General features: G+C 35.9%; 1 protein-coding gene across 1 annotated transcript in view; it reads right to left on the bottom strand.

Moving 5' to 3' along the window:
* Positions 1 to 5,683: 5,683 nt before the first annotated feature.
* The window catches only part of EMB (embigin), a 39,960-nt gene continuing 31,700 nt past the window's right edge, over positions 5,684 to 13,943 (bottom strand). Inside the window, exons 5-9 of the mRNA XM_007470741.1 lie at positions 12,315 to 12,442; positions 9,451 to 9,730; positions 8,624 to 8,657; positions 6,273 to 6,327; positions 5,684 to 5,701 (exon numbers count right to left, since the gene is read on the bottom strand). Of these exons, the coding sequence (XP_007470803.1) occupies positions 5,684 to 5,701; positions 6,273 to 6,327; positions 8,624 to 8,657; positions 9,451 to 9,730; positions 12,315 to 12,442 (515 nt within the window). The remainder of the gene's footprint in view (positions 5,702 to 6,272; positions 6,328 to 8,623; positions 8,658 to 9,450; positions 9,731 to 12,314; positions 12,443 to 13,943) is intronic.

Here is a 13,943-nt window from a genome sequence, read left to right on the forward strand (position 1 = left end):
CATTCCTGATTTATTGAGAATTATATAGATATTATCATTATGACATTAATCATGAAGGTAAGCAAGTCCAAAGAATTGTCTAGTTCGTTTCACAGGCCATCAAAAACAGGACTTTCTTTCCCAGCTTCTCTTACAACTTGTGAATCACATTTTCAAATGCTGATACAGTTTAATCATACTACTTTTGAAAAGTAATAAATCTTTAAGCTTACTAAATTGTCTCATAATAGGCACATCTCTATAGTGAAACTCACCTGGCATTTGCTAAAGATAGGTCATTCCTTGGAGGTAAATTTCAAAGTGTTTATTACTCAAAATTGCAGATATTACTGCTGTGCCTAGGCTAGATCATCCATAAAGTACTTAGCTCCTACCTAACAGGCTAAAAATGTGACTTACAGTCTGTTTTCTGTTTGTCCTGGTAAAATTACAAATAGCACTTTATTTCATTCTCAGTGTTTGGATGATAAATTTTATGGTCACACTAGTTATTGAGAAAACAATGAAGACTCTCAAACAGAAGTATATTGATTCCCCAGCACCGCTGCAGGAACACAAGTATGCCACAGAATAGGTTCTATAAGCCTTAAGAATAAAATTATGGAACTTATTATTTAACTGACCATCGAAAGGAGTGAAATTTTTTTTAAAGAAAGACAGTTAATAGATAATAGCCTCATTTTTCTAAGAAGCACCTAAGTAGCAGGCCAAAGCTGTTCAACGTAGTTAAACCTAGACTCTTGAGGAGGACTCCTTGAATTTCAATCCCAGATCCAAATACCTAATTTCTCAAGCTTCAGTTTCCTCATCTATAAAAAAGTATTTAATAGTTTCTATAGCATAAGATGATGTGGAAATTAAATGAGATAACACATTTCAAAGTATTTAGCACAGTACCTGTCACATGCTAAGCACTCAACAAATGTGTTTATTACTATTTAATAATATGATATACCCTCAATAAAGAACTCAACTGATGAACTGAGTATGTAACTGACCTTTCAGGTATACTGCAAATACAGTCCTAAATATCACGTGAAAGAAATGCACATAGATAGTTCCAGTTTTCTTTTTATCTATGCTAGAGAAGATAAATTCACAATTAATCAAAATCAAAGTAGATAGTACATAAATATGTATAATTTAAGATTCCAAAATAATTGAGTCATTCATCTGTTTTTCAGTCATTCAATAAATATAAATTCAGAGAAAGCTATAATAGGTCAGTGTGCCTTTTAATTAATACTGGAACACACACTTGAACTTGCTGCCACCTAAACGTGCTAACGGGAAGCAAGTCCCTAATTCATTGCATAACTTGTTCAGTTAGAGAAGATTCATTTTCTATAAAGAAGTAGATATTAAGTAAATAATTTGCATAAATCTATTTAAATGCCTCAAAGATGGAAAACCCAGGGAATAGTGAGCAGAACTTTTCTTTTGATTAATTTAATTAACGACAAACTTTCAGTGACCAAAACTAACCAACGAAAGCTTTCTAAAAAATATATTTAATACAAATTTTGAATTGGATTCTGAGATATTCTGAGGTACTCTTGAGGTACTCTGGGATATTCTTGAGGTATTGGCAGGGAGGAGGAAAGAGAAAATTAGTGGAGTGGACACTAATATCTATAGTACCATGCAAAGAACTACAATTACTAAAATTCTTTATGTATATAAAGTCAATACACTGTCTTATTAAAATAAAGGATTGGGATTCCCTGGTGGCGCAGTGGTTGGGAGTCTATCTGCCGATGCAGGGGACACGGGTTCGTGCCCCAGTCCGGGAGGATCCTACATGCCGTGGAGCAGCTGGGCCCGTGAGCCATGGCCGCTGGGCCTGCGTGTCCGGAGCCTGTGCTCCGCGGCAGGGGATGCCACAGCATTGAGAGGCCCGTGTACCGCAAAAAAAATAAAATAAATAAAAATAAAATAAAGGATAAAAATAAGGTTAACATTTGCACTGCCTATGAAAAATAAAGGACAATAGGAACTTTTTTTTTTTTAAGTTTTTTTGATGTGGACCATTTTTTAAGTCTTTATTGAATTTGTTACAATATTGCTTCTGTTTTATGTTTTAGTTTTTTGGCCGGGAGGCATATGGATCTTAGCTTCCTGACCAGGGATCAAACCCGCACCCCCTCCATTGGAAGGTGAAGTCTTAACCTCTGGACTGCCAGGGAAGTCCCAATAGGAATTTAGATAAGTTGAAAGCAACAGACCCTGTATAATAGTTTAGGAATCAGAACTCCCTTTGCTCATTAGATTATTACACATTATTAAAATCTGACAGGACTTTTTATTCTATTATTACTGTTTTTCAAAGAAGTAGAAGCAAACAATGAAGTTTTGAAGGCTTGTTTATCTCTGTTAAAGTATTTTGTTTCAATTCTGATGTCATAATTTAGATTTTTCTTCTAAAAATAAGTATAACTTTATGAAATTTGATGTTTACCTGTACATTTATCCATGTACCACACACTTCATGGCATCTCCAATGTACCCTCTCTGTGTTAGGTACGGGATACAGAAATAAAAGCAGAATCCAGGAAGGAGACATATAAGTGCATATTTATAATACAGGGTAATAAGCACAAAGAAACATGGAGTTATTTGAGCCCATAAGATGGCACATACTCAGCTGGGTATGAGGGATCTACCAGGAAGTAACATCAGATTAAAGTCTTGAAAGCTGAACTTGAGTTCATCAAAAGGGAGGAGCACAGGGGGCAGCATTCTGGACAGACTCTCTATGTCAAGGCTAAATCAAGACAGTGGGAAAGGATTCGCAATTTGGAAAACTGCAATACTAAGATATGGCAAAGGTAAGCCTGTAGAGCTTTGTCATGGAAGCTGCCACATTAAGCTACATAGTGAGATTTGTGTTTCAGAAATATGGCCCAGCAGCAATGCAAAAAATGATTAACCGAAGATGAGACTGAGGTAGGAAAATCAAGGCCTTAGCTGTTGCAGCTGGCGAGCATGGGGTAGGGGAAGCAGTGGGTGGATTAATGAGCTATTAAAAAGGCCAAAGGAATAGAGATTCATGACTAATAAACATTAGTTAATAGAGAAGAAAACAGCACAGTGAGCTCTAGGTTTTGGCCTGGGTAACTAGATGCTGAGAAAAAAAGGGAAAGACTGCAAAGAGAAGATTTACATTAGAGCATAAACTGAATATGAAAATATCTGGGAATTTTAAGACATCATTAAATCTACTTATTATGCTGCAAAACTCTGTTAGCTAGAAAGATTGATAGAATTTCCCAAGGTGTCTAATATATAAACGTGGAGTAGTTTTCCTACTTCAGCTTTTCTGCTTGCTTAGTATTTTCAGTTGGTCATTTCAATTTACAATTGGTCATTTTTAGTTAATCCATTCATCTCTGTGAGGTTAGTTAATGGAAGCATTCCATTTTTAACCTAACAGTGGTGGAATAATTTTCCGGAAGTTCTCCAGAGAGACTCTGAAAAGCCAAAATTCAACTTTAATTTTCTGAGTACCTTTTCTGCTTAAAGTCACTGAAGTGAATTGTCTTTGCTAGGAAAAATAGCAAGCATTAACACTTAAAAATTCAATTTACTACATAAATATTTCAGATTATTTTACATTGGGGTAGCAATTTTTCTTGCTTGAGAACCATTTTGTGGTGGCAAAAGAGAAGAATGCGTACTGCATATGAGCTACAAATTGGGGATTTGTATATGTCCAGTCACAAATACATTGTTTTGAATTGGACTTAGTCAAATAGCAGGTCTGAATAATTTTTCACTGAATTCAAATTGTTTAATTAAGTGAACTGCTTGGTTGTCTGCCATCATATAGATACCACCCAAGATTTTATCAAATTAATAATTAATTAAACCAAAACAAATGCCTGGCTTATTGCTCTAAAACAAGAATAAGATGAAACCTGCCATTACTTAAATGATGTAGTCTATTCAACAAAACTTGTGTCAACAGTTAACATGCTTTACACAAAACACTGCTGCAACAAAATGAGTAGCTTCCAAGTGACACTTATGTGTATTATTTATACTAATAATATTTTCATCATTAGTTAAGATGCCATATAAAGTATAATTTTTCACTACCTGAATTTTATTATAATTTTCTCAGCCAGAGCATCATATAAATGTCTAAAAAGTATTTTTTTCAAATAACTGAACATCTCTTTTTCAAGCTTTAATCCCCTTAGTCACCAAGATCATGGGTTCTTTGCCCCCATCCCAAATCCTTCCCTCTTTGCCTGTGATTGTTCTGAACCCTGCTGCACTGTGAGCAGGGGGACAGTGGACTCATCAGAACCAAGGGCCCCCCAGCATGTTTCACATCACTGTTTTCAACCTAACCTAGTATCCTGCCATACGATGTTAATGTTACATTCAAAACCATTAACAACTTTTTATGTCTATTCAGATTTCATTGGACTTAGTGATTTTTATAAAATAGTTCAGTTATATATGCAATAGAAACAAAGTATTCTATTTTAAAGAAAAGTCTAAGTTACTGGCAGCAACATAGAACTGCTTTAGTACTTCTTGATTTCAGACAAAGGCATTAGTATTATAAACCAGTAATAATTCATTTTTAGATATTTAGCCAGCCATGGATACCAGGAAACCATGAAGCACGGAAGCATGTCAGTAGCAGTGCTACATCCCGTCTGTGTGAACCTGTACCCTACAACATCAACACCAACTGTCACTTAAGAAATCCAAAACCCATAGCTTTAAAAAATGTTCTCCAGGGGGCTTCCCTGGTGGCGCAGTGGTTGAGAGTCCGCCTGCCGATGCGGGGACGCGGGTTCGTGCTCCGGTCCAGGAGGATCCCACATGCCGCGGAGCGGCTGGGCCCGTGAGCCACGGCCGCTGAGCCTGTGCGTCCGGAGCCTGTGCTCCGCAACGGGAGAGGCCATGGCGGTGAGAGGCCCACGTACCACAAAGAAAAAAAATTAAAAATAAAAAAACGTTCTCCAGAAAGACTAAATATCACTTTAGCCTGGTGTGGGAAAACAGTGGCGATGAGTGGAATGAGATTAGGAAATCTGCTTTCGTGGTGATGGAGATTTGGGGCAAGTGTATGGTTTTATTTCCTTGCCTTAAACCAATATTTTTGTAGGAAAAGTATGTTTTTCTTATGGACATTGTACAGTAATCATCATTAACAAAGGTAGAAAGTTTTCCCCCTGAGGACACTTTTTTTCAGTATGACTGAAGGATCAACTTTACATGAAAATTATTACAAATACTTCTATACCTAGTAAACATGATTGGGGAAAAAGCTTTTTAAGACAAATGGCAAAGGGTTTGTCTTTAATGAGTTCTTTGGTTATAAACAGGTCTTGAGTGACATTTGCTCTGTGTACTATTTGGTTTTGCTGGTGTCTGTTCTGTGTGTCCCTTGAGGACTAGAATGAATTAATTGTCCTGGGTTACAGCTCATAAAACATACTTCATACAATTTACCTTGCTTTAATGTAAAATAATAATAGAATGAAAATATATCTTTAGATCTGAAATAGCATATATTATTTACAAAGCTACTGCTGAGCATCTTGCATAAACTTTTCATCCTTTTAAAAATAAAAATTCATGTATTCTTAACAGGAAGCAGAAACAAAGCTGAAATCCAAACTCTTTGACATCTTCCTGTGTCTCTTGACATGATGTTTCTCATTCATTGGCCCACAGATTCCTGAGTTACATAAAGCATAATGAAACATAATTAGCATAACCTGGTTATTCTATAATAACTTATTATCACTTTAGCAAAGCAAAAATGTCTGGAAGAGGTGATCCCAACTACTGCCAAAACCAACAGTTCCTATTCTAAATACTCAAGGAAAAGAATGTTTATGAACTATGAAAATTTTGATTCTATTCAGTGAAGAAAATAAGCTAATACTGATTCATTCATAGCACCAAGTATATGGGAATATGTGACAATAAAATAGGAGAATCCAGAAAAACTGAGAGAGAAAAAAAATAAGACTACATAAAAAATTGTAAAAGAAACTAGCCTGTGGTGACAAAAGAATATATATCTTCAGTGTAATAGATTCACTTTTAGATTGGTTGTTACATGTTCTCTGGTGGAAAAATGCTTATTTTTGTGTAACTATGTATATTCTCCTATAATATTGTTTTAAAAAGCATATCCAAGCACATAGTGAATGACTAGGTCTTTTTAAAACTAAAAAATGTAGATGGATTAATGGCCTATGCATATTGAATTTTATTTGGAATACCATTTTGAAGCAACTTACATTTTTTCTGTGCCTGGGGGCATTATTTTCTATACCATTGCTATCATCTGATTTCCTGTAGAGAAAACAAGAAAGAAAATTACTAGATGTTTACATTGCATAAAACTAAGGTCAGTACACCACCTATATCATGGCCATTAGGTTAAAATTTAAAAGGTCAATACAGACAGAATTTATTCTTCCTAAAAATGTTTTACTCATAGTGTTGATTTTATTTGTATGCCATTGCTTGGAGAGGAACTGTTGCCACAGTGACAAAGGCCTGTTTCTTTTATGCAGAGGGAGAATTGCTTCTCCCCAAGCATGAGTGGAGGCTTGGGTATATAGCCTAATTTATATGTTGCTCTGACACATGCAAGATAATAGCCAATCAGGAGCTCAGCCAGTATGTGCAATACAGGTACTGTAATTCAACATGTTTATTACACTGAATTAGAGGTTAAACATGGTTCTTTATCTACGCAGTGTGCATCAGAGTAAGACCACAATGTGGGCTCCAGATTCTTAAGGAAAACTAAACTAGGTTACAAGGGTATATAATAAATACCCTTCTAGATGTTATTGGCAGGCTTGAGCTCATTAAACTAGTACCACCAGATAATAAATTCAACAACCTAATCAGCTGTCTAAAAATTTGGGGGATGGGGCAGGTAGGTTAAATATTCTGTGAAATTGTGTGGGTTAAATATCTGCGTGGATCAGATAAATGCTGTTTGAAATGACTAGCTTGTTTTGATGTTATATGCTTATTTAGTAGTGTACTATTTTTACAAGTCATTTTCACCAAGAAATTCCATGAATCGCTGGTATCTAAACACATATATAAGCATCAAACATAAAATGTATTGATAAACAATATTCTCTGTAAAGAAAAATTTATCTCCTAAACTAAAAATTCTAAAAACAGCATTGGTGAAAAGTTGCTCTAAATGAGTACAAGTGCCCTTGATACTTGATTTAAATCTAAAGATACTGAAATAACCTAAAGATGAGAAATGTGACTGCAAGGGACTGGATAGAAACACTGGGGAGGCTGAGCTGGGAGAACAAAGAATCCAGGCAAGGGAGTAATTGTTTCAAATACCTGAATGACGGTTTTTTATATGACTCTGAGTGTAAGAAAGTAATCAATACATGGGAACCAGAAAGATAAAATGTTCAAATCAATACAAACAAGATGTCCAAGTTATCTGGAAAGAGATTCAAATTCCTTTCAACCATGAGAGTCTCTGATTCTAAGACAACACTTTTTTCCTATCTGGGGTTATGGAACTCCTGACCCATAAAATAATTATTTTATGCTCTTAATTTAGAAGTTCATATTCTGTTGATTTAAGTTACCTGCCATGTGTGAACTGAGTAAAAAATAACTTTGAATAATGTCTACGAATATCTGCATGAGAGCTGTCCGCCCCACTCCTGCTCTTTAACCGTGGCTATAGCACTCACACCTCAGAGCCCCTGTTGACTGAAAAAGATAAACTTCAGATGTCATTTTGGGTTGGTAACAGTTGCTCAGCCCTCCCATTTCCTAGGTTTCTTTCGGCTCCTTTAATCTGGTCTCATTTTCTTGGTCCCCAGCCCTTGGCAGTGTTACTTGGACTTTAAGCACCTCTCTCACTAGGCTCCACTGTCAGTTCTCTGGCTTGGTGGGCCCAGTAACTCCCACGTTCACCAAACCAAATGATATCCCTGGTAATTTTCTTCCTAGTTCTCCTCATGCTCCGCTCAACTCTAAACAAAGGAGACTGTAACAGAAATATGCCACAATTTGTGTTCCTTCAAAAATAATGACACACAATTCTAGCCCAGTGATTTTCAGCACTGAATTCTGAGAATCAGAATCAGTGATAGGCACTTTAAAGAAATACAGATGCCCAGGCACCCATTCCAGAGGTTCTGATCTGAGATATCCAGTTAGGTCTGAGTAACTGTAATTTTAAGGAGCATCCTAAGTGATCAAAAATATAGCCAGGGTTGAGAATCATTGCTTTACACAAATAATACTTCATGGTTCTTGAGTGCCTCCTGTGCATCAAAGCCTATACTAAGGATTTTTACACATAGAAAGTCATTTAATCCAGAAACCTTATGTTTAATATCATTAAACCCATTTTGTTGAAGAGAGAACTGAAGCACAGAGAGGTGAAAGTAAGTGGTGGAGGGGGATTCTGTTGCATGCAGGTAAATGCCAAATGCCATTCTTCACCACAACATGGACATCTACAGAAAATAACACACACGTTATATACTCTTGTACTTTTTTCCTCTAACTGCAAACATTTTATTTAATTTCATATTTATCTGTATTTTACGCATGTGAAAATTAACCTATAAAAAATAATACTTACAGCTGTTCAATTTGTTCACATTCCTTCCCATCATCTATGTAACAAAAGAAGAATTTAACTCTTAAGATTGGTTTATTATTCTTACAAAGCATATATGCTCAATTCTACTTTCCCCTGAATTCAACATCCCCTGACTGCCTGTGCTGTTTTCCCGCTCTGGAATGAGAGAGATGGGCCCCATCAGACAGCTGCCTCTCCATCATGTCCACTCCTTCCCTGCTCTCCCGACTTGCAAAATTGCCTGCAGTTTTGATCAAGCATAGTCTGGTGCCTGGGATCATCAAAAACAGAACTGACTGATTTGTAATTATTTAAGTTATGAAAAATTTAGTACAAAATCAGGAAAAAATGCAGAATATAAAATAAATTTTTTTAGGGGACCTTTGGTTTTTCAGTCTGTTATCCATTAGGCACAGGCTATGAAAACAGAAAGCTGGCAGGCAATGTCTTTTATGAGAATTTCAGAATGTTCGATAAAACATTTTTAAAAATGAGTTATCTAAATGAAAGAATAATTGTTTGTCTTTGAGATCTTTTATATTAAGCTAATGCAGAATTTTCTAATATTCCAGTACCAGTGCACATATCACTTAATTGGTGTGCTGGTCCCAGTAACACCAAAGAAAAGGGAAAAAAGGTATATTTTAACATTAAAATTTTTTAGGAAGTTGATACAGGAAGACTATCAATATAAGCTCATAGCTCACTGTCACCATTGTTATTAACATAAATACCACTACAAAAAACAAAAGTTAGATTTGTTTTCTAAAGCCACCATAATGGATTAAGTCATAACATAAGAATTATCTAAAAAAAAGAAATCCTACCTGAGTGCTTCTTTTTCTTTTGGGTGTACATTTCACAAAGCAGAATAATAGCCACTAAAAGAACAACCTCAACAGCTATTGCAAGAAATGCTTTGAGAGGCACCCAGTAACTCAGCACGACAAGTTCAATGTGTTCTTCACTCTCGCCTAATTGGAATATTGCATGGCACCAGTAAGATCCCTGATCTTCCTCGGAAAGTTGCATTATCTTGAGCCTTGTTTCATTAGCATTTTTTCCATTGATCACATACTTATTGTTCATTGGAACACCAACAGGAACCTAATAGAAGGAGACATTAAAATCCATTCCTATCATATTGCATAAAAGATACATGTCTTGAATGATCTAGTTTTGAGTGAAAGCTACAAGATAGTACCAAGAAAATTGCTTACCAGAAAAAGGGCATATTAGGGACTTCCCTGGTGGTGCAGTGGTTAAGAATCCGCCTGCCAATGCAGGGGACAGGGGTTCAAGCCTGGGCCAGGGCAACTAAGCCTGTATGCCACAGTTACTGAGCCTGTGCTCTAGAGCCTGCTAGCCACACCTGCTGAGCCCACGAGCCACGACTACTGAAGCCTGCGCACCTAGAGCCCGTGCTCCACAACAACAGAAGCCACCGCAGTGAGAAGCCCGCGCACCCCAACGAAGAGTAGGCCCCACTTGCCGCAACTAGAGAAACCACAAGCGCAGCAACGAAGATCCAACGCAGCCAAAAATAAATAAATTTATTAAAGAAGGGAGCACATTAAAGTATGTGAGAAGTTATACATACAGAGCTCAAGTCTTTCCATAGTTTGATCTTTCAAAGGTAGCAAACAAAGGAAAAGTACACTTTGCTTTAACTACTTAGCACTGAATGTTTGAAACTACACTGTGCAAGTCATCGTGGGTAAATATTCTATGCGAATTAGAAATACAGAAATTTTCCAGCCATCCGGGTTTCATGTTACAATCCCTGACTGGTTCAAAATACTTCCTCCTTCACAATTGCAGGCATACATTCATTAAATCAACTATTAAATTAATGAAGCTATTATATCTGATCATTCCTGTAAAGGAATTTCACTGACTCATGACATTGGGAGTTCCTCAAACTGGAACTGAAGATGAAATCTTCAGGCCTTTGAAGCTGATGTAGAAGAAATGGTAGAAATCCCTGTAAGCCTGGTATACATGGTGGTCTGTGTACCTTCTGTCTTCTCTCATAGCTGAATTTCTCTCTCTTTCTGACATGTTGGCTTCTGAGATTCACTGGGTTTTCCTCAGCCTTTTAAGATCCATACTAAGCTACTTGGTGGCTAATTTATTTAATCCATTTAAATTAAATTTTATTCTCAGGCCATTTGATGCCTTCATTGCTCTATCACTCAACTGCACTGCTGAGTAAATGCTAATTTGCATACAAATATTCTTGGAGGTTATCTGATGAAGAACTGTCTGTGAGTTTATTTGCCAAAAAAATTATAGCAACCTGGCTCACTGTGCACAGCATTGCCTATGATGCTTGTTACAAATGTACTCTAACTCAGAGCTGATAAATCAAAGTACTGCATGTTTATTAGGTGCCCCAGGTGAGTCTGATGAAGATGATGGTTCGCCTACTTTTTGAAAAAACACCTGACCTAAAGTTTTGACTTGCACCCTCTTCCCTGCACTTTTCTCATATCCTAATATAACCCATGCTTAGGGCCAAATTGAGAGAAACTTAGTATAGCAAATGGAGAGAAGTACAGACTACATTCTAAAAGTTTAATATAATTAGACAAGCATTTTTTGTCTAGTATCACATATGCATAAATAAATTAGGCTATGTAATTCAAAAACTATGTCTGTTACTTGTTTTTACAAATTTACATGCTCTTTAAAAATATTTCCATACACAAAATGATTGCCTTTCCTAATCATCAATAACAAGATAAGTACAAATATTAATAGTTTAAATCTACTCCTAAGTGATTTGGAGCTATCTCTTTGAAAACTCAAACCAATCACAGAATCAGTGACTCACCCTTTTAAGTCATTCCCTCTGTCGTCAACAGTCTACAATAGCATCAATACTGTCTAAGAAGGAATTTAATATTTCACTAAGATCTACCCTGTCTCATACCGTTCCTTCTAGAATTGCCTTTACAAGACTTCAATTTCAATGCTCAATAGCACCAGGGCAATAAAAGGGTGTCCCCTAAAGGACAATGTCCTAAATTTCCCTGCTATTAGAGGCTATTTGGGAGGAAGAAAACCAGAAATGATTTCTTAAGTACTCATGTTTTTCTTAATATCAGCTCTTTGAAAAGCCATTAATTCTTTAATAGGAATTTAAAGTATTTGGCTTCCCTTAGGTCTCTGGAAGTCCAAAAGAGGTCAGTGACACTAAAAGAACCTAAAACCTGAGTTTAAGTTACCAAATTTTCATTCTTTTCTCAGATGCTGCCAGTGTATTGCATTCTATCAAAAATGTTTCCAGAGACAGAAGCATGAAAAGAAAACTCCCTTTCTTTTTTTCTAGTTACTCTCATGAAATGATAAGAAAAAAAAGAATCTTTTTTGTTGGGGTTATATCTAAACTTGTCAACTAAAAATGAACTGTAACTCCCTTTCATAGAATTTTAATAAATTGCTAAATCTAAAAAACAAAGTACCACTTAATGAAACATTAAGAGTATCTTCAGATGTATAATGTAATATGCTAAAAACACCAAATGACAGCTCCATTCATCCTGTTCTTTCTTCATGAACACATATTAAGGAACAAGATAACAGAAGTATAAATAGTCCTAAGAACTGTGAGTGTATTATAATCTTATTATTTATCAAATAAAAGTTTTTATTTTGTTTTCTTCAAGTCAAAGAAATATGATCTTACCTGTACACTCCCATTACTACTGTACCAGGTCCAATTTAAAGGAAAACAGTCTTGACATTTACACATCAAGACAACTGAATCCCCTACATAAGTGATCAACGGTTTCTTTTTTTCATGAAGTTCAGGGACTAAGAAAAATGGAGAGAAACATATGTTACTGAAAGAGTTTGAATAGGGGGAATGTATTCAAGTTGAATATAATTTCTCCTTTCATTTTTTCACTAATATATGATTTTATTTCTGTAGTTTTAGTTCTATATAAAATGAACTAATTTACAGTATAGTTAACTATAGTTAGGACGTATAGTTGTAGTAGGTAGGTGGTGCAATATAATTGTCAGTAATATAGAAACAGAAGGAAGATCTTCTATTATTGAGCCAATAACAATTACAAGTATTGTAATAGACTGTTACATGCTTTGGATAAGAAAGAAACTTCATGTTTTCAAGACTATTCTTTCTTCCCACCTACTAAGTTACGTTAGAGCAAATATTTTTTCAAAGTTTACCCTTAAATGGCACTCTAGTGAGGAGACAGAATTTTCAGGATTTAAAATTTTTATTTGACACAGATTTATGAAAAGAGTTGGAGAAGATGGGAAGATGAGAAAGGAGCAAAGGAAATTTAAGAGAAAGAGAAAAGAATAGGAAAGAAAATGAGATAAAAAACACTTTCGGGCTTCCCTGGTGGCGCAGTGGTTGAGAGTCCACCTGCCGATGCAGGGGACATGGGTTCGTGCCCCGGTCCAGGAAGATCCTACATGCCGCGGAGTGGCTGGGCCCGTGAGGCATGGCCGCTGAGCCTGCGCGTCCGGAGCCTGTGCTCCGCAACGGGAGAGGCCACAACAGGGAGAGTCCCGCGGACCAAAAAAAAAAAAAAAAAAAAAAACCCACTTTCATGTGGTTTTGTAGGAAAAAAACAAAAACTAATATTCATTGTGATAAATTTCTTAAAGTTTGAAGCATGTGCCATTAGTAACAATAAAAATGAGCACTGAATTTAGAAAAATTAAGTTTTAAGGCTATGAATAACTTGGTAAAGAAAATTAAAGCATAAGAACATAAACAAAGCAATAAAAAGCCAACTGGCAGCTTCCATGGTGAAATCAGTTCCTTCTGATTGACCTCAAAACATGTATTATAAAATGTACACTTTTATGGGAGACAGACTTATCAACAAAGATGACTGTTGATTTTTTTTTCTTTTACTAATTTTAGCGGGTTTTGTGTTTTGTTTTTCCTTTTTGTTTTTTTGGTTTGCCAGCAGAGAGACAATATCTAAATTATTAATACTGTGTTGACAAAGTTTATAGATACTGTTTGCTATTCACTTGTTATCCTATTTTTAGATTTTATTTTGGGGAGGGTCAGGGTGGAAAATGGAAAGATCAATTTTAATTGCTAAAATTAGGTTTCCAGATTAAATACATTTTCTAAACGCTCTTGGCTTTCTACTACCAGAAGAATATTGGGCATTTGCTGGATGTATGAACTGTAAAGATGAGGAAGGGGGAAATAATTGGTAATAAGTGGAAAAGAAATTCTGACTTCTATAACCAATTGTATAGGGGTAAACATAGGGTTGGATTTCTTCACAGGTTCTGTCTTTAGGTGATTAATGTTACAGTG

The sequence above is a fragment of the Lipotes vexillifer genome, unplaced genomic scaffold (genome assembly GCF_000442215.2).
Source record: "Lipotes vexillifer unplaced genomic scaffold, Lipotes_vexillifer_v1.1 scaffold96, whole genome shotgun sequence".
NCBI lineage: Eukaryota > Metazoa > Chordata > Mammalia > Artiodactyla > Lipotidae > Lipotes > Lipotes vexillifer.